The 26,142-nt window shown below is 47.8% G+C and overlaps 1 protein-coding gene across 2 annotated transcripts in view; it reads left to right on the top strand.

The window, feature by feature from the left end:
* Positions 1 to 26,142, top strand: part of DPYD (dihydropyrimidine dehydrogenase) — a 319,614-nt gene that overhangs the window by 88,652 nt on the left and 204,820 nt on the right. For both annotated transcript variants that reach the window (XM_045586822.1, XM_036452548.2), the window contains exon 4: positions 16,858 to 16,945. In XM_045586822.1, coding sequence (XP_045442778.1) covers positions 16,858 to 16,945 — 88 coding nt within the window. The remainder of the gene's footprint in view (positions 1 to 16,857; positions 16,946 to 26,142) is intronic.

Below are 26,142 nucleotides of genomic sequence, written 5' to 3'. Positions count from 1 at the left end.
CTGGCACCCGACTTGGCTGGTGTGGGGCCTGCACGCTGGGGGCAGCTCCTGCATTGAGCATCTGCCCCCCGTGGTCAGTGTGTGTCATAGTGACCGGTCGTTCCACCAGTTACACTGTTTGGTCTATTTGCCTATTAGGCTTTCATTATATAGAAGTGTGTGTGTGTGTGTGTGTGTGTGTGTGTGTGTGTGTGAGAGAGAGAGAGAGAGAGAGAGAGAGAGAGAGAGAGAGAGATGAGACAGAGACACAGAGAGAAATGCGACCATATGTTTCATGTTTGACATGGAGATGAGATTCCTGTCCCACTTAGTTTCAAACTCTTGCTCATCTGATTCTCCCCCCCAACATCCCTTTCTGTCCGCATCCTTATTTTTTAAGACCCCGGTCACAAGCCACGCTCCGTGGGACAGTTCCCACCATGACGTCATCCTTTCAGCCTGTGGTGCATCCTTTTAATTGATCACGTCTTATAGTCAAGGACTGGGAGTCTGACGGTGGGGTGCCCAACGATGTGGTTACCGTGCGAAGTCACAGGTCACATTTGGAACCCTGGTGCTTAGTATGTTATTGTCACATGGTAGGCACTGAGAAAGGGCCTGGTAAATAAATGTGTGTTTATTGCTAAAACAGAGGAATTAGATTAGAATCATGTCTTTTCTTAATAACATCTCACTGTAGGAATGTGAGCTTAATACAGATTATATATATATATATATATATATATATATATATGTATATGTATGTATATAATTGTAGACAATGACAATACAATAAAAATTTCTGTGTCTTACAAATATTCATGTAAAACAAATTGTACTAAAAAAAAAAAAATCAGTGTGTAATGGTTTCCACACAATATTAACAGAAAATATAGTTCCTAGCTTGCCTTCTCAGAGAAGTACAGCAGTGTTATTTTGAATAAAAACACTCTTCCCTGCTTTAGAACTTGATGGCCAGGAGGGAAAGAACATGTCAGAGCTGGGGTCACAGCCATGGGGATAAATGTGTTGGATTACCTCAGAGCGGATGAGCAAACTACTAAAAGCCAAACGGGCAGTAAAGACACACAAAAAAGCCAGGATCATAGCCATTTTAAGAAGCGCAGACTTAAGGACAGGGAGAAAGACAGGACAAGCGGAAGCAAGAATGTGACCGGATGAGTCGGCCACAGATGCTTTGGCACTTTAGGGCCTCAGGAAAGTTAGCGACAGGCATATCAGTCCGGACCAGGTTCACGTGTGTGGGATTTGGTGCTGCTGGTGGATGGCCAGGGCAGCAGGTAAGGAGAACGCCAGCAGCCACAGGTGAGGTGTGGGGTCGGGGGAGCACCAGCCAGCAGAACACAGATGTGTGAAGTGTGGGTAGCCCGCTGGCATGGCTCAGTGGGTGAGGGAAGACCTGTTACGAGCAGGTCACGGTTTCATTCCCGGTGAGGGCACATGTCTGGGTTGCGGGCTTGTTCCCAATAGGGGGCGTGCGGGAGGTAGCCAATCAATGATTCTCTCTCATCATTGGATGTTTCTGTCTCTTTCTCCCTCTCTCTTGCTCTCTGTGAAACAAACAAAATGTATTTTTTTAAAAAGTGTGCCCAGGACTGTATGTACATCATTGAATTCTCGTGATTTCCAGGTCTGATCTCATTAGACAGAGAAAGGATAGGCAACTCGCACAGGCCCGAGTCTCCAAGCTGCAGTGACGAGCTGTTGGCCCCTGTTTAACCCAGGTATCGCCCCACAGTGTTCCTCTGATGACTGTGTGGTAAATTTCTGGAAGGGGTGTGCCTTCCTCCGCAGAGAGAAAGGGGTGTCTCCCTGGTTTGGGTGGAGGAAGCCAGTGCCCCCCCCCCCCCCCCCCGCCCCCTACAAGTGGAATTAAATGGATTTTCTACGGGCTTCGTCCAGAAAGAGGTCAGCTGCCAGGAGACACCGAGTGCGGAAGTTGGACACATCTGTACCCTCGTCACTTGCTGTCGCTGAAGGTCTTTGGAGGAGGTCAGGGCTGCCGGATATTTTACCATTTTTATTGCTGGGCGTCGGAGTTCTTCACACTGTTCACACTGCTTTTCAAATGAGGGCCTCCGCCCTCCTGAAAGTTTCAGAGGTCCGTCTCACTGCTAGGTTCAAACTGTGTTCCCCGTATTGAAAGATTTATTTCTCTCCTTTTCAAGGAAATGTTCAGTGTTTTACATTTTAATGTTTTTTTTCTCTCATGATCTAACATCTGAGACACTTAACTGGGTTCAAACTGGGTCCCATTTCCGAAAGGCTTATTTCTCTCCCTTTTCAAGGAAATGTTCAGAGATTTGCATTTTAAGGTGTTTTTTTTTTTTTCTCGTGCAATCTCCTAACCTTTGAGAAACATGTGAGGAGGATGTGGGATCATGGTCTTTATGTTAGAAGACATTTTGGAGACCCGCTAATCACACTCCTGCTCCTAGAAGACAAAGAAGCCAAGGCCTCATCGGTGAATGGATTTCAGCAGGGTTTTATAATCTGTCAGGGACAGAACAGGCTGGTGTGGCTCAATGACTGAGCCTTAACTTATGAACCAGGAGGTCACGGTTCGGTTGCCGGTCAGGGCACAGGCCCACGTTGTGGGCTGGATCTCCAGTGGGGGGCGTGCCGGAGGCAGCCGGTCCGTGGTGCTCTCCCCTCAGTGATGTTTTCATCTCTCTCCCTCTCCCTTCCTCTCGGAAAGCAGAAAGCCCTCTGTGTCCGGGCTCTCTCCATGCTCAGGAGAGTTTCTCTTTAGGACTCCTTTCCCCGTGGCTGGATCGCTTTGTGATGGGCGAGGTCCGTAAAGGAGAGAGCCAGGTGTTCCTTGTTCTCGGGCAGGGTGCATCATGGGAATTCAGTTGTACAAACAAAGGGAGAGGTTAGTGCCTGAGTGGCCTTCTGGCGTTCATTGGAAAGGCTACTGGAAAATGACCAGCCCCTCCCCCCACAAAGACGTTATACAATCTACATCCCTATGGAATCTGCAGCGAAACTTGGTAAATATTATAGATGTTTCCAAGGAAGCAGATGTCTGTGAGATGCATGTTTTTTCACGGCTGCATCATAAATACTTTATATATACTGTGTTTAATACCGAGTTAAAGCTCTCCAAATTGCTTTTAAATACATGGAAAGGGGAAAGTCTTAACAAGGCAAAAATATTCCTATTTGTAGTAATGGGAAGTAAATTACCTTGTAAAAATTCTAATTTTCCCAAGATAGGAATAATATAAACCTCAAAATTCGGAAAGTGCACAGCCCTCTCTTTATTATTATTATTGTGCATTTGTTTATTCAACACACATTTGTTGAGCACCTGCAGGAAATCCAGACTGGATCAGCTGTCTTCGCTCCCCTGTCAGCCTGCCCTCCTCCTGCTCCAGGCTCCTGGTTTTCCTTCAGAGCCTCACTCTGAGCCTCCTGCCGCTCCGGCATCTGCACACCTGTTTCCTCTGCCTGCTCCTCCCCTCCCTCCCCTCCCCTCCCCTCTGCTCTCCTCCTCCACTCCTCCTCCAAGTTCACCCTGGCTGGAGGACTCCCTTGCCCTCTGCTTCATAATTTATCTTCCTCTTCCCTGAGAAGTTTATTTGTTGCTGTTTTTATTGTTTCACAGCAATTGGCAGGCTCGAATAGTCCAGAAAAATGAAGTCCGTCATGCCGTTAACAACGCCGGGAATTCACGCGGGCTTGAGACTTCCAGCTCAGCCTCCTGGCAATGTCAGAATGTAAACATGGGGCCTCTCACAACCCGCAAGCCTCACGATTCCATCCTGGGATTTAGACGCCTCTCTTCGTCTTTCCAGAGTCCGCCTTGCTCAGTTTCCTCTGCCTGCTCCTCCCCTCCCTCCCCTCTCCTCTCCTCCCCTCTGCTCTCCTCCTCCACTCCTCCTCCAAGTTCGCCCTGGCTGGAGGACTCCCTTGCCCTCTGCTTCATAATTTATCTTCCTCTTCCCTAGCCCACACCCCTTCGGGTTACGGAAAAAGAGAGGAACCAGCAGGCACAGCCACCACCGCCTCCCGCTTTACCACAGGGAGCTCGTTTAGGGAAAAAGTAAGAAGCTTTAAGGTTTACACACTTGGGTAGGACTATACCTAAGAAATGCAAAATTAAATCCTCCAGGGACAGGTCTGTCAGTGACCAAACGCACCATTTTTCAGTTTGAGAGGAAAGAAGCAGTGCAGATTTGCACAGAACGTTTTAAAGAGTATATTCGTGATATGAGGGAGAAATTAAAAACAAAGGAAATACCTTATTTTATAGCTTGTTTATTTGTTTTCTTAACCCCGGAACTACAGAAGGGATGTATTTCTTTCACTGGCTGGCATGCTCCCGGGCGCCACACCCGAAAGGGAACTCAGACCCTTGTTTGTTGAATGAATGAACGTCCTCCTGAGACCAATCAGCCACTTGAGGAAGCCGTTAGTTAAAGAAGGGTTCCAGATAGAGTGAGAATGTGGGGGCACAAGAAGTAAATAACCTTTAGGGGCGTGGAGCAAGGCTTCTCAGGAGGTGCCCCCCCCCCGGGGGCGGGCAGGGTCCTGTTGTTCTGCGGGTTCATCAGTTGGTGAGTGTGAATGGGACTCAGCATTTGTGCTGAGGAAAGTGCAAGAGCATGGGCAGGAAGAGGGGAACAATATGTAGTTTGTTTATAAAAACACCAGGCCTGTGTCAGCATTCCCGAGTTCCCCCTGCAGCGCCATGTTCCACAGAGCAGGCCAGCAGCACCTCAGAGAGGGGGTGCCCCTCGCTGCCGGGCCGCGAGACAGATTCACGGCCTCCTGGCTTCACAGCAATTTCCTCCCGGTGGATTGTTCTGAGAAGTTCATCTTAAAGAATATGTCTACCTGTGCACAGACACAGACAGCAACTGGTGATGATCGGAGAGGACGGGTGGGGACGCAGGGGTGGGTAAAGGAGTGTAAATGGTGAGGGAGGGAGACTGGCTTGGGGCAATGAACTCACAATGCAATACACAGATGACGTGTTCCAGGATCGTACCCCTGAAACATGTATAATGTTAGTGACCAATGTCACCGTGATCAATTCAATAAGAGTAAATATCTAACCTAATAATGGAGTAATATGCAAATTATCATCACTTCGCTACACAAGCCCACCAGCCATGCCCGCCAGCCAATCAGAGCAAGTATGCAAATTAACCCAACAAAGTATTGATGGTATCTGCCTACGTGGAGGGAGGGAGGAGTGAAGACTGAAGACAGCACAGAGGGAAGAGGGAGGGAAAGTGGAGAGCAAGGCAGCTGAGGCTGCTGGAGGCAGCAGCAGCCGAGGGCGCAGCGTGTTGGGCATACTGGGTGAGGCGCGCAGTGGCAGTGGCCATGGGGGGGGGCCCATCCCACCTGCCCCACCCTACCCTGCTTGCTGCAGTGGAAGAGGTGGGAAGCCCGCCAAAAGTCTTGCAGGAATATTCCTGCAACAGGTAACTAGTATATATATATATATATATATATATATATATATATATATATATATATATATGTGTGTGTGTGTGTGTGTGTGTGTGTGTGTGTGTGTGTGTATCTGTGTATGTTCATGTGTGTGTATATATATACCTGTATATATATACACACACACACACACACACACACATATGTATATCTCAAGAAGATGGGACATTTTCTGGCTTCAGTGAAATAGTAGTGCATAAGAAAAATTTATTCTCTAAAGTTATTTTTAAAAATAAGTTTCTCTTTCTGTTTAAAGTAGCAGATTAGGATGTCTCATCACCTGAAATGCATCCACATGTTGGAAACTTACCCATTTTACATTTGGAAGTAAAGGAGGCAGCCAGCCTGTGTCTGAGAACGTCCATGAGAAGGAGATTCATCTCCTGCACCCACCGCCACCCCCACCGCCACAGGCTGGGCTTCAGGCCGTGCTGGCGGGGCCCCCGTCCACTCCCCCACACTCACCGGCCGGCACAGACGTGGGGCTGATGCAGTGCCGTCGGGCTGTCAGCGGACAGGGAGGAGGAGGCGGGGAGAAACGAGGAGCGTGGCCCAGACCCTGCTCCCCGAGGCGCCCCGGCCGGCCTGCTGGGAGCTCCGTGTTCGTTCCGCTGCTGCTTCTGTTACAAACTGGCCGCACACGGCGCCCGCGTGGCCATGCTTTATGTCTGACCTCGCACGCTCACACATCTCGCTTTCATCTGAAATGCTGCCGCATCCTGCCGCGCTCCGCACGCCCTCGCCCTGGCCCGGGAGATGGAGACGTGGCTCACACGGTTTCCTGGTTCCCGTTTATTGAGCAGCTGCTGCGGGCCTGCCATCCTGCCGGGCTGCAGTGTCCCGTCCCCAGCGGCCGTCACTGCAGCCGGCGGCCGGCCCGCGGCTGCGGGGAGCACTCGCTCCCGCCGTGCTCACCGCGGAGCGGATCATAAATAATGCGTGCGGCTCCCAGCGCGATTTACATGACTGAGCACACGCGCTGTGGCAGGCGGTACGTGTTGTTTCCATGTGTTAATTTATTTAATCCTCTCCATAATGACACGGTGCCTCGCCTGTCATTGGCAAGGGAAGCAGGAGGCTGGGACACGGAGTGTGAAGGACCTCCTTCCGAGATCACACAGCCCGTGGGCACTGGCGCTGGATTCAGTCCGAACCCGTCACACTGGGCCGCTCCGGTCCCGGGCTGCGATGGGAACCGACTGCATGGGGCGCGGGTGGAAGAAGAGACGGGTGACCTGTTGGCAGTGGAGGCGGCTCTGAGTGCTGAGGGCTGGGGGGAACCAGCACTCTTAGTCACTGAGGTCCGGTATTTCCGTCAGGCCCCCTAGGGCTTAGCCTGCCCCCAGGACGCCCCCCCACACACACCTCCCCTGGAAACACAGGCGCACTTTGTATCTCTATCAGCCTCGTGGGCATTGAGATAGAAGGATGAAGAGATGGGGGCACCTCTAGACTCGGGTGCATCTGTCCGTCTCTCGCCTGTTCCATACATTCCTACCACTTCTTCACTGTGAGCTTTAAAATAAATAGTTTTGTTAATTTCAGAGAGGAAATGAGAGAGAGAGAGAGAGAGAGAGAGAGAGAGAGAGAGAGAGAGAGAGAGAGAGAAACATCAGTGATGAACGTGACTCACTGATTGGCTGCCTCCAGCATGCCCCTCACTGGGCCTGTTCCCTGACCGGGAATCCAGCTGTGACCTCCTGGTTCATAGGTCAGCGCAGAACTACTGAGCCACACAGGCCGGGCTTCCTTGTGAGCTGCCTAAGGGCAGAACCTGTCTCCTGTCCGTTCATCTTGGGCGCCCAGCACCTGCCAGCTCCCAGCCAGGAAGTGCTCTCTGGACAGATGGAAAAGGGGGAAGGAAAGCAGGGAGCGAAGGACGAAGGAAATAAGCGTTAGCATTCACAGGCCACAGCCCGTGAGTTCTCGTCCCACCCTCACCTTCCTCACCTGCCTTTCGTCCGTTAACCTGTGTAATGTGACGGCAGTATTGTTAATGCATTTCACTGGAAGCCCTGCCGATGGAATTTCCCGTTTTAGAAAGTATATGTATGACTCGCTCTGCGCTGCTTTCTTCCTCTGTTTTTAGAGGGCTTGCCATATTAAGCGGATGACTGTGCTCAAGGTATTACTTCTGAACATTGTGTCCTTCGGCTTCTAAGCCAATTTTATTTTTTCCAAAAGCCTCCTGATAGTGATCAGAGCATCGTCCATTAGCTCATTTTCCCAAGCAGTGTTATTGCCTGAAGCCCGGTCCGTCTTCAGATGTGGCTTACAAGGAGAAGATTAAACATTTATACTCTTATCTGTTTTCTTTCATGGTCATTAATTTCCTGAAATGTCTGCATAGTCTCGGTGTGCAGGGCCGGCATCGACTCGGGCAGTAAACGCCCAGGGACTGAAATAGCGTCTTTCTGTGGGAACCGGGAGGGGAGCGGGAGCGGCCACACAGCAGCTAAGGCCCGGGCTTACCGACTTGTTTTGCCACAAGATATAAGCTGCCAAGTGCTGAATCGTGACACTTGTGTGAGGGCCCGTCACGATTATCGACGTTGCTTGTGTTTTTATTGCATCTTTCCTGACTCGTATCTGTGATATTTCTACAGGTTGCTTCTACTTGTTTTTATTTTGTCTGTCTGGCATTTCTCCTGGCAGGGCTGATCTTATGATTTGTATAGGTCATTTACGTCCAAGAAAAGGCCTGCTCAAGAATAGCAAGAGGAGCTAGCTCCCTCAGCAAGCCACGTCGGCTGGGCAGAATTCCTCCTTTGAAGCCGGAGAATGTCAGGATCAGAGACGGGTTATTCTAAAAAGGGGGCCAGGATTGTATAAAACTTAAAAAAAAAAAATTTGTGCAGAAGATATTATTCTTTATCTTGGGGCAAACAAGATGCATTTAGATAAGTAAAAGGAATAAATATTTAACTTGAAATTTAACTTTGTTTAAATGTGGGTGTGGGGATTAAGACTTGTAGACACTCCGTTTGCCCTCCACGTACTGGGACGTTCCCACCGGCAGGACATGCGGCCGGGGGTCACTGTGCCGGCAGCTCCCAAACACCGCAGCCCCTCTGCTTACCAGGCCGGCCAGGACCTCTCCCGGGAGGAGCTGGTGTCCTTGTCACCCTCTCCCCGCCTGTCAGGGATCCCCCCCTCCACCAGCACAGGGCTCCGCTCCGGACCAGGTCAGTGAGTCATTACCCGGAACTGCTTCTGCTCCGCCATCACGTTTACAGAAATCAGGTGCGGCCCATTGCTTCCTTTCTGAAGCCTGTATTGGCCACGTTCGCTTATCATTTAAGGCCAAGCACTTTCCCACACTGTTCTTCACTGTCCTCCCCGCCCCCCTCCCCTTTGCTCTGGTTGGCCCGCCTCGGTGGTCAGAATGGCGACCTGCACACTGAATGGTCACAGGTTCGGCTCCCCGCCAAGGGCACCTTCCTGGGCTGTGGTTCTCTCCAAGCCCTGAGTTGGGGCGCGTATGGGAGGCAACGGATTGGTGTGTCCCTCTCACACTGTTTCTCTCTGTCTCTCCCCCTCCCCCATTCTCTCTCTCTCTCTCTCTCTCTCTCTCTCTCTCTCTCTCTCTGGAAAGCAATGGGGGGGAATACCTTTGGGTGAGAATTTGCAAACGTAAATGAGTAAATGACAGTGAGTTCCTACGCTCCGCTCTGGCACTGACTGCTCTGTGGCCACCAGCTGCTCAGAAGTCTGTCCCATGTGCTCATCCTGCTGCACTGCGAACTGGACCCGTTGTAGGCGGTGGGAGCCGGGGGAGGGGAAGAGAACGGGGGGCCTCGTGGGCTTTCTTTCGCCGGGTCAATTCTAATGGCCCAAGTCAAACAACACCAATTCCACAGGATAAAGCGGTTTTAGTTGCCAACCACACCCACGTCTTGCCTATTCTTCTTTAATTGCATGCCATACTTGCTCATTGCAAAGGAATGTAAATAGTACAGCATTCTATAAAGCCCAAAATCTTAGTCCACGTGCCCCGAAGTAGGTTTACAGATTTACACAAACATTATTTCTTCCATAGCCAGCATATGCCGGAATCTAGGATCGTATCGTGACAAATGGCCTATGTACGCCTTACCTACTCGACTCTGATTCTCCTTTACATCTTTATTAGAAACAAGATAAAAATCTCTACTTCAGGTTTGCTATGATATTACTTCTGAAACTGCCTGCAAGAAGCCATAAACTGTGCAGCGTTTGAGTTTTGAAATTTGCTGGAAACTGGACTCAGCGCCCCAATGACTCGTCTGTATTCCTTTCCTCAACGCCCTTCCTAACGGGCGTCGCTGACGTGACGATAAACATGCAGCAGGTGTTCCCAAATCCCGAAAGGTAACGCGCACAGCATATGGAGACGCTGCAGATAAACCACATCTTTTCTCTGAGATGCCGGAGGATTCTCGCTGTAAGTCGGAGACGTTGTGACACCCCTGGGGCATGGTGCAGGGAGCTGAGGTTCCTGAGGAGCAGGAAGGCTGTACGGAAACCGTCAGCACCGCCCCCGCATCCCTCCAAGGCCGGGAAGGATCAAGCGTGGATGGAGCTCAGGGAGCAGCTGGCCAGCATGGGCGGAGCGCCCCGTGTGCCTGGCAGCCATCTGCGGGCTCGGAAAACGTGACACGTGGCCTGTTGTGGGTCAACTAGAAATGGCAGGTTGGACTGCAAAATGCATGGAGAAACTTGGGTTTTTGAGAATGGCTACCTGCTAACTAGACTCCGCTGGTCTTTGTGACTGGTCTGTGTTACGTGTACATAAACACTTCAGTTACGGTGGTTTATGAAATACGGGTATTTTATCAGTTATTAGAAAGACCATCTGTGTAAGAGGCAGCATGTTTTGTCAGGAAGATGCTACCCTACTCTGGAGGGTAAGAAATTCTTGTCACCATCTCAGCAGGTGACAGACGTTGAGCAGGGAAGGGGGCATGCGCCTGGCGTGGGCCTTCAGTGCGCGGAAGCAGGAGGCGCGGGGGTGAAGGAAAGCCTGTGTAATTTGCTAGTTGCATCCTTTGGGCACTTACTCAGGGACACACCTCTGACACAGACTGCAGAATGGTTGTAGGAACGTCATTTGCTTATTTAATGTTTTTGTTGATTTTAGAGGGAAAGGGAGAGAGAGAGAAACATTGATAGGAGAAACATCTAATGGCTGCCCACTGCACGCCCCCTACTGTGGATCAAGCCTGCAACCCAGGCCTGAGCCCTGACCGAGAAGTGGAGCTGGTGACCTTTTGGTGCATGGGACAAAGCTCGGCCTTCTGGGCGCCAGTGGTCAGGGCTAGAAACGTTCTTTAACGACACTTCATCCCTAGACTCGGGAGTGAGATCGCCCAGCAAAATATGGGGACCGTCGCTTGTGTGGAGTGTGCGCTGTTTGAAATGCTGTTTCTTTTGCGGTGTCTCAAAGCGCCCCAGGTGAAGGGAAATTCCTAGGAAATCGCTCTATTGAAAAATGATGTTTTGGTGCGAACCTGCTCCTCCAGATCCATACGAAGGGCCGCAAACACGAACAGCATGTCGGAGGGTGTGAAAGGCGGAATGGTGCAGGGCATGAAAAATGCAGTGGCTTTCAGTGATGCTGCCACAGCGTTCTGGCCCTGCAGATGCGGAAGCTGGGCCAGACGCACATCAGAAATACTCAACGTTGGTTCCAAACACCCCCGAGCTAGAAAGAACCGGAGTCACAGAGAAGCGGGAGAGTGATGGAGGCTGAGAATGGCTCTTTTTGTTGTTGTTGATGTTGTTGACTAGAGGCCCAGTGCATGGATATCTGCACCAGCGGGTCCCTCTGCCTGGCCTGCGTCCGCTTGCAATCTGGGGATATTGCATTGCTGGTTTTGGCCCGATCCTTGCAGGCCAGGCCAAGGGACCCCGCTGGTGTGCAAAGCCCTGCACCAGGCCTCAGTGTGCATGTAAGATTTTTGGTTAATCCCTTCCCGTCCTCCCCTCTCTCCTCTTCCCCCTGAGAGTCATCAGTCTGTTCCATGTTTCCATGCCCGTGTGTCAAGCATCTGCCCCCTGGTGGTCAGATCGCATCATAGCTCTCTATCGAATGATTGAATGATCACTTAGACCACATGTGTCGAACACAAGGCCCGCGGGCCAAATCCGTCCTGCCAGGCCTTGCAATGTGGCCCGCACCGCGCTGTCATCACTGCATTCCGCTGCGTTTCCATCACAATGACAGTTTAGGACTGTTCAGTAAACCATTCGGCCCTCGATTTAGGCTGGATTTTAGATTTTGGCCCCTTCTCTGATTGAGTTCGACACCCCTAACTTAGACTTTTATATATAGACTAGAGGCTCACTGTACAACATTCGTGCACTTGGGGGCCCCTCAGTCTGGTCTGCACCCTCTTCAAGTCTGGGAACCCTCGGGGGATGTCCAACTGACAGCTTAACCCGGCAGTCAGACATCCTTAGTGCTGCCCTGGGGGGGGGAGGCTCCCCCCACCACCATTGTACTTGCCCAGCCAGGAGCCTCTAGTCACTCTACTTCCCTCACGTTTGTGGATGTTCACATCTGCTCGGGTTCCAGAGAAATATTGCCGAGTTGGGGGAAGACATTGGACTATATAGTTATGCACATGGTGGTTTTAGGGTGAGGAAGTTGGACCCTACACCCAAATGCTGCCTCTCACTCACTCACACATTCCGAATGAGGGAGCTGAACACCAAGCTGAGGAAATACATCCACACGAGGAAAACATTTTAGCTTTTTAATGTGGGTCCTAACTTGCCCAGTCTGATTACATACAGACTAATATAGATTAGCAGAGGCCCAACACGGGAAATTTGTGCACGGTAGGGTCTCCAGGCCTGGCTGGCGATTGCGGCCTTCCAGCTGCCGGCTGAGGCATCCCTTCCTCCGCCCCCTGGTGGTCAGCGCATGCCATAACGAGCGATCAGTCTCCTGGTGGAACTCCTGCAAGGACAATTTGCACATTAGGCTTTTATATACCGTATTTTTCGGACCATAAGACGCTCCGGACCATAAGATGCACCAGTTTTTAGAGAAGGGAAATGAAGAAAAAAAGATTCTGAAACAAATAGTGTCCTAAAATATTTTATGTGCATTAAAACCCAACATCACAGTCATAAACACATGTAGTCAACCCTGTAAAGTAAACAGCAGCATTTAGAACCATTTTAGAGCCGGGCAAGCACACAGAGACCACACAGAGCCGGGCAAGTAAAAAAACTTTTTTTTTAAAGTATATGTGTAGGCTATATTTGGACCATAAGACGCAGAGACTTTTCCCCCCACTTCTGGGGGGGGAAAAGTGCGTCTTATGGTCCGAAAAATATGGTATGTAGATACCTAGCTTGATGAGCAGGGCTGACTTCATTGAACCAAAGTCTAGCAAAACAAAAACAAAGAAAATACAGTATGAAGTTTTAAGGTTTTCAAGTAGATTTTGTGATTTTTTTTTTTAACTGAAAAATTCTTATTTAAACACATGAGTTAGAAAACTCTTTAGCAAGCGTAGGCTGCAATTCCAGCTGCTGGGATGCATCAGGGTAAAAGACCCAGGCCCCTGCCCCGGGCGCGTGAGGGAGGGCGTGCGCGTTCCTTCCTCGCTCATCGCGCGGGTGTCCCGCTGTGGAGTACACCTGCTCGGCCCCGCTGGCATTTGGGAACGGGCCTCTTGGCCCTCTTTCTCTGGGAAGACCCTCAATTGATACGTCTCCAATTATTTTTGTCCCGTAAGTAGCGATACTAACATTTTGTACAAATTTTAATGGTCAGACTGAATCATGAAGAATTAACACCATTAAGGACTCTATATTTTGCTTTTCATGAAATCCATTGTGATGCTCTCTATTCATGATGGAAATGAGAAAAGTTTATCAGGAGTGAAAAATCTAAGATGTTTCATTGCTCTCAAACATAACCTAATATATGCTTCTCTTTGTATAAATGTAATTATTTGGGGATTAAAATATTACATCATGGTTTATCTGAATTAAAATTCTCCCCCTTTGCGACATATTTAAAAATAAACTACCTTATAACAGAGTAACGTGGAGACGTGGAGGGGGAATTAAACGACGAAAGATAAAGATGAGTCATTTAAGCGTTACTTCGAGGGGGAAATGTACGTGGAAGTGTGGTTGGCAATAATTGTTGACATATTCCCCTAAGTACAGTGCCTGCGATTTTTCACCATATCAGTCATTTGGAGCAATTTGGGTAATAACAGTCTGACATGCATTTCTGCTATTTTATTTACACCATTTGCCTCCATCGCTGTGATGCGGCACCGCTCCGATCGGGGGCCGCAAATGCACTCCGTAATACCTATCACGGCGTGGCCAGAGGGTAATTCATTGCCAAATAGAAAAATAGGTCAACAGGAATGTCGCCGGATGGTCAGCCCCCACCACGTTTAATAAAACATCTCGCGGCGTGCGTGCCCGCGCCGTGGCAGCGGCTCTGTGAGGCCTACCTGCTCCGGCGGAGGGTAATTACGGAGCCGTCAGAGTGATAAGTGGGATTAATGGCAGCCCCGTGCACTTTAGGGCTGCCGCACGCTCGGAGAATTGCAAGACGGTATTATTATCAGAGGCAGCCGATTCCCGGCATGTGCATGCACCGGAGGAAAAAATAAATAAAAAAAAAATAAAAAAGGATGCTGCAATCCGGGCCTGCTCGCCCGCCTCATTAACATCTGACATTTGCAACAGCTGTTATTTGTGAACCGGCTCCACAATAAAGGAGAATGATTTTGGTAAAGAGGCTTAATAACCACAACGGAGAGCCTGGCCTGTGTCAGGGCTGCGGGGGTGAATGTGTTTGGGTCGAATGTAAGGTCTTTCTGGAAGCCTAAAGAAACCCACACCGGACACTAATGCGCCCCGTTCATACCTGCCGGCGTTATAACTTCATTTTGCAGTCGCCTTGTTATTCAAGTTGGTGGTGGGGGGGGTGGGGGGAAGGCGGAAAATCGTGGCTCCATTAGGGAGAGCTCGGCTCCGTGTCTCTGTGGCTGTGTTTCTGCTCAGTGACAGGTATTTAAAAAGCTGTCGAAGTGACTTTAAAAAGAATAAATTGGAAGGTATTCAAGATGGCTACATTTTCGGCGCTTTTACTTTATTGCATCCCAGGCCATCTTTCCAAACCGCTGTGAGTGCACAGCGCACCGCCTCATGCGAAGGTAACACGGTGTCACCTCCGTCGGCGTCTCGGACCGAATGGGCCTGCGTTCGGCTCCTTCGGCGCCGCCCGCTGCGGGCCACGCTGTCCAGAAATCCTTCCTGAACTCAGTGGCGTTGTTTCAGGGTGTGAGTGTGAGAAGACAGGGGTTCTGCCACGTGATCCATGCGGACCTCCACAATGGCAGTTAGGGACGGGAGGGGAGAGCGGTTTCCTGACTCCGCCTCGGAGAGGACGACTGATTATGAAAAGCCTTCGGTACTCGTTGTGTAGAATTTAATTTAGAGAGAAGGCCGAGGGCACAGGCGAGAGAAAGGAGATCAGATGTAGAAACAAGATATTAATTAGGCCCGGGAAGCTGGTTCCGCCAATGAAGAGTTCTCCTCCGCCCCCAAGGGGGGGACAGGAGCCGAGGCCCTCGCACAGGGAAGGGGCTGGACAATGAGCAGGCGGTCGCCTTTGTCAGCGGAGCCACGGAGGACTCCTCCTCAGAGAAATTCTCAGAGAACTCTGGTCTCCTGAGAGATGTGACAGGGAGACAGCTTATGTGTCAGATCTCCGGTCTGATTTTTTCCTCCTCCCCCTCTTCCTCTGTGCCAGACCTGATTCCACTGGTTCACGTACCATCACGTTCTGTTCTCAGGTTCTTGTCTTGAGTGACCCTGAACTCCAAATCCACCCTCCTTCACTTCCCTATGCCCATGGATCCTTTTTCTTAAATACATTTTTATTGATGTCAGAGAGGAAGGGAGAGGGGGGGGAAAGAAATAGAAACATCGGTGATGAGAGAGGATCATTGATCATCTCTCTCTACGCCCCACTCTGGGGATCGAGCCCGTAAACCCAGGCCTGTGCCCTGACGGGGGATAGAACCATAACTTTCTGGTTCATAGGTTGAAGCTTAACCACTGAGGTGCGCCGGCTGGGCTCATTAACTATTTAAGAAAAGATGAGTAAATGAACAAGCTGGCATTAATGCTTGAATTACAGACCGTCCTACCCAATTTCAGTCCGGAAGGAGTCATTATAGAATTGTGATTCTCATAAGTGGGTCCAGCCATGGACATTAGAATCATCTCTTGGAAATTCAGGTTCCCAGGCCCACCCCTCAGCCTGGCGAGGGGCTCCTGTAGCATAGGCCAAGCTTCCCAGGTGGTTAGATTCTGAGATGAGACGGGTGTGGGCGGTTTGGCAGACCATCAGTCTCTGCACAGAGGAAGGAATGGAGGTTGGACGGACAGAGCCAATCCCCATTGCAGATCTGTTCCTCAAATGAGAGCAAGGCCTGGGCCTCGGACCCCTCACTGGCCTGTAACGCACATGGCCTGCCTCGGACAAGGGGCTTGATCTTAGCCGAGCCTGTTCTGCAGCCAAGGCCACAGCCCTGGAGGGAATGAGAGCTCAGTGGAAGGAGGCGGGTGTGGGCCCTGCCGCAGAGCCAGGTGCCATGTGACTAGCGTGTGGGTGAAAGACAGGAGGAGATTGGACAGGGAGGGATGGCGAAAGCAAAAGAAAAGGGATGAGGAAAGGGGGGCGGAGGGGTTATGGGAGGAAGAAAGGATGCTCCAAGTGGTAAGGTGAGTGACGTTACCTCTGCTCTGTGCTGATTGTGCTGTACAAGCAGACAGAACTTTTATCGCAAAAGATTGCATTCTCCAGGGCTTCTGGCGTTGTAAGGGAGCAAAACAAGACTGATTTGGTCAGTGAGTGAGTGATGGGTCTTTATGATGTTAATGTGCACCTGAGGATATTTCCCATTGATTTTTAGAGAGAGTGGAAGGGAGGGGGGAGAGAGAGCAACATCCATGTGAGAGGCACATTTATTGGTTGCTTCTTGCATGTGTCCCATCCAGGCCCGGGATCAGGTTTGTGCCCTTGACCATTCTCGAACCCGTGACCCTTCAGTTGGAGGGCCGGCACTCTGATCACTGAGCCAAACGGGCTGAATGTCAGATCTTTAAGACTAAACCTCCAAAGCTCTGAGGAGGAACAGGAGAGCAGGGTGGCTGTCAGCCTGCCACTGTCCACATCTCTGCAGGCGTGAACAAGGGTAAAGAATATGTTTACTTTCCCGCTTAAAAGGATTTTGTACCTGAAAGCGGTTCCGTTTTGCTTGCCCTCACTGTCCCCTCGCTCTGGCTGGGGATAGGGAGGATAACAGACTATGTCTCAGTTACTTGGTCGTCTCTCTAACCAGTTGTGATTTCTCTTCCCAGATGCCTCAAGTGCGCGGACGCCCCGTGTCAGAAGAGCTGCCCCACGAACCTGGACATCAAGTCCTTCATCACCAGCATCGCGAACAAGGTGAGCTCTGACTCAGGCCTGCAAGTGCAGCCTGACAGCACCGCCGACCCCGGTCTCGGTGGTGGCCTGCGGGGAAAGCATGAAGCCAGCCTTAGTAAATGGGGGAAGATTGGAAATGCGGTGTCCACAGGGGGGCGGAAACGAGGCGCCTGCCATCACTGAGCCCCCCACACCGGGATGTGATACGTGTGGACATGCATCCTGTTGCTTGTCGTCTTAAAGACTAGTGCGTGTTGAAATGAACGATGTCTCGCGTAGATATTCACTGACCCCATGGACTCCGGCGTCAGCGTGCTCGCTGCTTGTAGGTGGATCTGCCACCGACCGCCCCAGCACGCTCCTCCTGGGAAATGTCTTTGTTTCAGAGTCTGGCACACGGAGAGGCAGCAAAGGAGTGGGATGGACTCTCCATTCTGCTACCTGCAGTCATTTGTCTGAGACGTGGAGTAAATCGGAGGCCGGTAGGGCTGCGACAGAAATATCCCACCACCAGTGAGCCGGGGTAGAGCGTGGAGGGCGCAGGACAAAGGGTCTTCGGTCTCAGTGTTTTCTTTGTTTTTAAATCAATGTCAGGCTGAGCCCAGTCTCACTCACGGAGTGCGCGGCGGATTGATTGGATGGTTAATTAATCGCACCTTTTGTGGTGTCTGATCCTTTAACAAGCCCGCAGGAAGTCTTCCCTGAGGATCACAGGGTCTTCCACCGGCTTCCACTCCGTCCCAGACACCACAGAGCCTGGGGCGGCCCACCGCCGGGCGGGCGGCCTCTCAGAGATAAAGATCACTTCTCAATGTGTCAATGAGTTTTTAAAAGATCATCTAGGAGAAAAACAATACATTCATATAGCTGTAGAGTTTCAAAAGAATTATTACTGAGGCTGTTACCGGGGCAAAGGTCGTGGTATGAACCGACATCATCAGATTTATTGGAATTTGATATCTAAGTGGAATTTTTAGTTTGACCTCTTAGAATGAATGCAGGAAAAACTACTTATCTCTTTACTTAAAAAAAAAAAATATATATATATATATATATATATATATATATATATATATATATATATTATTGATTTCAGAGAGGAAGGGAGATGGAGAGAGAGAGAGAGAGAGAGAGAGAGAAACATCAGGGATGAGAGAAAATCATGGACCGGCTGTCTCCTGCACGCCCCCCACTAGAGATCAAGCCTGCAACCCAGGCCTGTGCCTGACCACAAATCAAAACATAACCTCCTGGTTTATAGGTCAGTGCACAACCTCTGAGCCATGCAGTTGGGCTTATCCCCTTAGTTTTATTTATGAAAGATAGTATTTGTCGTACACGGTGGCAGTATACACGGAATGATACTTGTAGGTGAAAATCTCTAACATAGTAATTATCCAGGAAATATTTTGTTGATGTGGAATTATTAATTTCCCTCTTCACTCAATGTGGAAAATACCATATAAGTATTTACTACTTTTGTAGTTGTCAAATTTGTTGAACGTCTACTGTGTACCATACACATCTGCCTTTTTGAAGTTCATAATCTTTGAGCAAGAACATATATGTTCCAGAATAACCACAATTCAGTGTGGTTAATGTTGCAACCCAGAAAGAGTATTTAGCATTTGAAAAAGCTGGAAATGTGGGCGTGTACGTATCAAGTTTAAGGGAAATGTAATAAATTCACTGTGGCTAGGATAGAGATAAGGCCATTGGATTGGGATAGATTGTGAAAAAATTTGAATTCTGTGCTCAGTATTTGAGATTTAATCCTATAGATGATATGAAATATTCAATGGGATGTATTTGTTTTGTGACTAATAAGATGGATTCTGGGGAGGGATCTCATGTGTGAATGTTGGGGTATCCCAAACAGACATCCCCACAGGAATTTTGTCAGAGGCGAAAATAAAGGGCTTATGTGAGACATACATAGGAAATCTTCCTTAATTACAACCTCACGAGAAAAGGAGTGAAGTAAAGTTTGAAGTCCAGTGTGTTGGCTACAGTTAGACCCAAGCCAGTTCTCGTTGGGTATAAGCATGAGAGGGGTTAGAAATATGGCCCAGCTAGAGAATTCTCCCCGGAGAGTCTAACATTCAAGAGTAGCTCTGAGATTCTAACAGCGTGTGCCCCCTTCATTCAGAATTAAATTTTAAAAAGACAGGAAGGGAATAATGTCCTGTGACGAGTTTATAAAATGTCTAATCAAGATCAGAATCATCTCTGAAGCAGACAGCTGTCTGTCTGGTTCGTTTGGCCCCGTGTTTTACCACCAAGAAGCGCTGCGCTCGGTGTTGAGTCCCTCAGGTTCTCTCGGAGGGGCGCTGTCTGGCGCTGACTGAGTGGGAAGGACGTCTCCCCAGGCTGGAGGGCCCTTTGGAGGCTGTGCTGGTGCTGCATCCTGCGGCAATGGCTCATCAGCACTGAGCGTGTAGGCCTTCCACCTCACTCTGCGCGGACCCGCCCTCGGCGGGGTTCTCCCAGGTGCGGAGGGCAACCGGGTCCCCAGACTCCACGAGCTTAGTCTCCAGAATAGATGCCGTTCTGTCCCGTTGTGCTGGGCTCTGTGGTCCCGTGGAGTGTGTAGGCCGGGACTTCCCCTCTGTCTTCCACCCGCGGAGGGAGCGCTGGTTTCCCGCCTCCCGCCTCCCTGGGTCGCCCTGGCTCCTCTGAGGGGCTGTGGGGATTGTCTGCACTGGAAGCTCGCCTTTCCGAGCCACCAGGCTGGGAGGCTGGGCTGTGTTTCCTGCTTGTTTCCTTTGAGCAGAAAGCAGCGCTTTATGGAGGAATGCCCGAGGTCAGTCCGTAATGCAGTGGGTGGCTGGAGGCGGGGGAGTCGCTGCTTTTAAAGAGGTGGTGTTGTTTGCTTCGGTTTAAACAGCGGAAGTTTCTTCTGTTGTTGTTTTTAATGTTACATGAAAGTGGAAAGTGTTGATTTTTCCACTGTTTTGCATATTTAATAGGATCTCTGTGCTTTTGTGTGCCTTTTATATCCAGATAAATAAATGTAATATAACGTTAGAGAGAAGCTTAACTATAGATGGACTCAGTGTGAGATGGAAGTCTTCAGCACAGATCCCTGGTGAAAGTAACGGTCAGAATTGTTGTCATTGTTGTGCGTATCAGTAATACTTGTCAGAAGCTTCTGAAAAATAAGACTGGAAGATCTGCCATATCAAATTTTGAAATTCCCTATAAGGCTACTCGACTCAAATCAGTGAGGTGTTGGTAGAAGGATACACGGTTCCAGAACAGAGGAAAGTTTGCAAATAGAACCAAGTGAATGTGAGAACATAATGCTACTATACACTGAAGGGGACATTTCAATTCCTTTGGAGGAGGACGGGCTCTGAAACGTGGCTATGGTACAATTTTGACTTTACCTTTAGGATCCCCGGCCAGGCCATCTGACAAATGTCATATGGATTATGCTTTTACCTATAGAAAGGAACATAGGTAAGGATAACTTTGAAGCTCTAAACTAAGTGAGAGCAAATTTTGCGGTATGCATTTCAAAATGTATTTCTAACATAATAACTACCCAGACATGAAACCAAGTGAAAATTCTTTTGCCACGCATGTGTAAGGCTAACTGGTAACTTCTCTGTTGATCAAGAGTTTCTGAAAATGTGAAAGAGATTAATAAGCCAACCCAGGCGATACAAAGGCAAACGTTATAAACCTTATGGAGAGACCATACAGTGATTAATAACGACAGTGGAGAGGTGAACCTTTCACATTGCTCAAAAGCAGATCGGCCAATGGATGGGACACCAGTTCCTTCTCCTCTGATTGTTGAAGGTAAACAGCTCAGTAACCTCCATGCCATTCAGTCGGAAGAAAACAGGAAGTCTCAAACCGTGGGAAAATGCTTGACTCTTGCACACATTTATATACTGTTGTGCCAGAAATGCTTTATTATTTGTCCTTCCGAGAGAAATAAAAGTACCACCGTGTAATAGCCTACCACAGGAGTAGTGATTGTAGCAATTGTAGGATTGTTTTTGAAATAGCAGAAAACTCGAGACAACTAGAATGCCCATCATTTAAAAAAATTGCCAACTCTGTTACACTATATTTTATAGAATGTTATGTCTATGTTTTAGAAAGGCGTTGCTGTTATATTTATTGATCTAGAAGTATATCCTTATTAAGTGAAGAAGCGTAAGCAGCATCTTAATATGAATAGCATGGCGCTCTCTTTAGAAGAAATTCAAACTTATATATAAACTGAGCATGGATTAGGAGGATTTAATTAAACTTAATCTCCTTCACTGATTGAGGCTGAGGGAGGAGAGGAGAGAAGTCATTAGCATATTTCTTATAAATCTCCATATTACTTCCACAATGAGCATGTCTATTCTAGTAAAAATAATACGTCAAAATTTAACAGTGAATTAAAATAGAGCCCAAAGGTTACAGAATAATATGCGACAGGCCCTATGCTAATTTTTTGTTTTGGGATCAAGTAAGGTAAAGATTTGGATTTTTTTTCTCCCTAAATGGCTAATTGTTCCAAATCTGTTTGTATGTAGTATATTTCCCCCTTATTCTGAAACGCCACCATTGTCGTATATTTAACTCTGTATTTGTGTAGGTCTGTTTCCAGACCACCTGTTTACCCTGTCGGTCTGTCTCTGACAGGTCTACAGTGTTTTTATTCTGCTGTGCCATGTACATTATCCAGAAGTAAGGACATTTCCCGGATATTGTCTTACTTTCCAAATACCCTACTTTTCTCTAAGTGTACAACTATTTATATAAAATGGAATAAAAAAGTTCTACAAAATAATTATGGATCACTGTGTTCAGACCATAATAAAATATTAATTTACAATTATCAATGCAGGTGTAAGCTCATTTTTGCCTCATTTGTCAGCTAATACTACATTAACTGAATTTTTCAGAATTCAACCTTTAACTTTCATCTATAACTTCCTAATGTTGAATCTGGCAAATGGTAGGATACTAAATTTACTCATTTCAAAACAAAGGGCTGGCATCTTATTTTCAAAATGCCGCATTTTCTTTCATGTGTTGAGGGGAAGAAGATAGATGAATGTACACTGTCTAGTGAATCATTAATGCTTAGCAAAGTCTGTCTCGTTTTTGTTTTCTGAAACATGCCTTTGGGCCTTTAAAAGATTACATTTCTACTTTTAATCCCAGCCAGTACAGTTGTGTAATGGTAACTGCTTTTCTTCACATTTGCTTCCAAAGAAGAACATGTAGTTCTGAAAAACTTTCTATAACTCACAAATTGTTAGTCAAGCCATTATAAAACTCAAGCAATATAAAAACTAAAAGTAACAGCAGTAGGACTAAAGGAGAAAATGTTCATTGTGTATCATAAGCCAGTCTCATTTGAAACCGGTAATAACACATTGTTTGTGGTTGTGTGTCTGTGTAGGGACACATTTAAATATATACCTTTGTAAATATTTTTGAAAATGGAAACTATGCTTAACATACAACAACATTATATAGTCCATATTTGCATTAATTTACATAATTAAACTTTTATTTAGTATCATCAAGACAAAGGATAATTGGTACAAACATATGACATCCTAGTTAGAATATTTTTAATGTTAATAAGTAAAAGTCAATGGAACAGAAGTTAGACAATTGAACTTGTAATCTAACTGGCCATCTCATTGTATGAAATAAAAATTTGGAACCCAGCAAGGCAGACTGACTTGTCAAGGTGATGAAACCATTTGGTAATGTAAGTGAATGTTCCAAAACCTTGTCCAGTGTGCTCTTTCTGCCTCACACTGCACTATCTGTATGAATACTCGATCTGTACTCTTAAGTTATTATTCTGATATGATGCCCTAAATTAGTAACCCATGTGCTATTCATGGGAATTTTCTAAGTGCTATTAACATCCTTTTCAATTTTTATTTATTTACTTTAAATATATTTTTATGTATTGATTTCTGACAGGAAGGGAGAAGGAGAGAGAGAGAAAGAAGCATCAGTGATGAGAGAGAATCAGTGATTGGCTGCCTCCTGCATGCTCTACACTGGGGAGGGAGCTCAGAACACAGGCTTGTGCCTTGGCTTGGAATCGATCCGTAACCTCCTGGTTCATAGGTCGACATCAACCACTGAGTCACACTAGCCTGGCCTATTAACATCTTGCATGGTGAATGAAGTGTGTAATTTCATCATTAACTGCATCTTTGTGTTTTGAAAATGACTTTGATAAATCTAAGAGTGTTAACTTAATATCATCAAAACTAATTCTAATTTTGAAAGGAGTGATAGGTTTAAATTAGTATCCATGTCAGAGAGACTGCTCTAATACATCTATTTGTAGCCACGGTACAAACAGTGTCCGACAGCTGTCATCAGCTCTAATGTCACAACACAGCATGCTGCACACCACAACACCCTGACAGTGAGGACAGCTCTCATTCCCATCAGGAAACAGTCTGACTTCATTTTTTTGAATAGAAGAAAATAGGAGTGTTCCATTTTAGTCTAGCTCAAATAGCATACATAAGGAAATTCTGAGGTTATTAAGTAACTAGATGCTCGGTGCATGAAAATTCATTCACTGGAGTGGGGGTCCCTCAGCCTGGCCTGACCCCTCTCACAGTCTGGGAGCCCTCAGGGCAGGAGGCAACCCCCATCACTCCTCTGCTGCTGCCACTGCTGGCAGTGCAAGCCTTGGCTGGCCCTCAATGGCTGGGCAGCTGCCATTCAAGGCTTGTCTGCACCTCAGGCCGACCTTGGCTGGCTAGGGGGCTGAGGACAGGTCCATCCAGCCACACTGTGCACCTGCTGTGCCCACCCCCCTACCCTGGCTGGGCTGAAAAGACTGGGGACTCTGGCAGAGCTGAGGGGAGTGGGCACCGCCAGCTTGTGGCTATGGGTGCTGCCATCTTTGTGATGGTCAATTTGCACATTCCTGCTTTATTAGATAGGATTATCTTACACGCATGGGCTTGTTTGGGGCCGGATTGTTTGAGGTGAGATTGTCTTGAGCTCTTTCTCACCTTCTGTTTATAATTTTTATATTACATGTATTTGTTATTGGGAATATAAACTTATTTTTAAAACTCAACAATTTGACTTGAATATTTTTGCCACTTAAATTAACAAATGATTTTTTTTAAAACAAAGAAACAAGAAAAGCCTCCACCATTTTTCTCTGTGTTGCTGAATATTAGTAATCAGTGCATTTTTTTCTAGTGTATTTTAAATTAAATCAGAGAGGAAGTGACCCTCCATTCTCTCCTGAGTGACCACTAACGTGTGATGTTGCTTTGTTTTCAGTATCACATCTTTCAGAAGAGAGAGATGTGAAGTTTAATAATACGTCCGGAGGCTAAATTTCTACTTCAAAATCCTAGGCACCAAATGCCCCATTAGTATGGGTTCATTTTGTCTGCTTAGGTAAAAATAATAACAGTTAAGCCATAATTCTGGTTACTCTTTAGAAAGATACAACTTAGCTGAATTTTTAAATTATATTTTTAATTATTTCAGTGAGGCAGGCAGAGGGAGAGAGAAACATTAATGATGAGAGAGAATCATCCATCAGTTGCCTCCTGCACGCCCCCTGCTGGGGATCGAGCTGAGACCTTCTGGTTCATGGGTCTGTGCTCAACCACTGGGCCACAGTGGCCAGGCAGCAGTAAAAGTTGTCTTAAAACAACTTGCACAAATGGCCCATGTCTTGTGCCTTCCGGCAGGATTCGAAAACCCCAGCGAGTGAGCAGAGAAGTTAATGAGTACATTAGTGGGCAGGAGGACTTTCAAGGCCTATTCTTTTGTGTTGATGTTTACGTAACAGACAAAGCCAACACTTTTTCCCCCGCCTTTTCCATTTTGGTTTGGCAGAGGGTACACTTCCTCGGGATTCTCACAGATCAGACACAGGTTTATCCGCCCGCACGGCCTGCCGAGGTCCTCACACGGCCGAGGACCCAGACGCTGGCGGCTGATTGAATAGCCTGGAGACGCCGGTTGAAGAGGTTCTGAGTTTTCCAGAAGGAGCCGGCCGGCTGCCTCTGAAGTGCCCTTCTAAATTTAAATGTGACAGGCTTTACTTTTAGAAAGGAGGGAGACCTCTCGTCCAGGAGGAGGACTGGGGCCCGGCCACTTACCAGGGGAGGAAGGAGTTCACATTGATTTCGACGGGTCCGTGGGCAGTGCTGATGGTGCTCCCTCCGCGTGGGTTTCTGAGCCTCCGGCCCGGAGGACACGGGTCCCCGCGCGGTGGGTTCTCGGCCACGTCGTCACTCTCACTGGGGAGGGGGTGGCGAAGGCTCAGGCCACGGTTACGCCATGTCTCTGTTCTGTGGCATGGTCATGCTTTCCTTTCTGAGATGCCATCCTGTCTTCTTTACATTCCTGTCATTTCACTGGTTTCTGAGAATTTACACATTATCTGTACAATAATCTTTTTAAATGTATATATATATAAATATATATTGTACAATCATATATATTTTTATTGTACAATATATATATATACATTGTACAATATATATACACTGTACAATATATATACATTGTACAATATATATATACACATTGTATGATAAAAATATATATGATTGTACAATATATATACATTTAAAAAGATTATTGTACAGATAATATTCATTTCAGAGAAGAAGGGAGAGGGAGATAGAAACACTGATGCTGAGAGAGAATCATGGATCAGCTGCCTCCTGCACACCCCCTACTGGGGATCCAGCCCACAACCCAGGCACGTGCCCTTGACTGGAATCGAACCTGGGATCCTTCAGTCCACAGGCTGACACTATCCACTGAGCCAAACCAGCAGGGCATCTGTACAACAGTCTTCCTGGCTGGTCCCTTCACACCGACACCTCCCTGTGAAAAGGTGCCCAGACCCAGCCCTCGGGTGGTAGTCGATTCTCCGTAGTTAGGTGCACACAGTTCCTTCTGTATCTGGGATCATCTCTTCCTGAGGGAGAGGATGAACTGATGTAGCCACATTGCCACGTGGTTACACCGAGATGCTGTCTGAACCCTCCTGAGTATCGCCCGTATGTCACTCCCTCCCAGCCGTCACCCCGGAACCGTTTTCCTGGCCACCCATGCCACGCTGACTCCACACCGCCGTCTGACATGCCTCTTCCCTCTGATTCTGGCGTCTCAGTGTCAGGGAGCAGGCGTTTGACATTTCCAAAAATTGCTGTGGTGCTTTTTGTTTATGAAGCACTCAG

Source organism: Pipistrellus kuhlii, unplaced genomic scaffold (genome assembly GCF_014108245.1).
Source record: "Pipistrellus kuhlii isolate mPipKuh1 unplaced genomic scaffold, mPipKuh1.p scaffold_m20_p_24, whole genome shotgun sequence".
Lineage (NCBI taxonomy): Eukaryota > Metazoa > Chordata > Mammalia > Chiroptera > Vespertilionidae > Pipistrellus > Pipistrellus kuhlii.
Note: the sequence above shows the minus strand (reverse complement) of the source record. Positions and strands in the feature narration are given on the sequence as shown.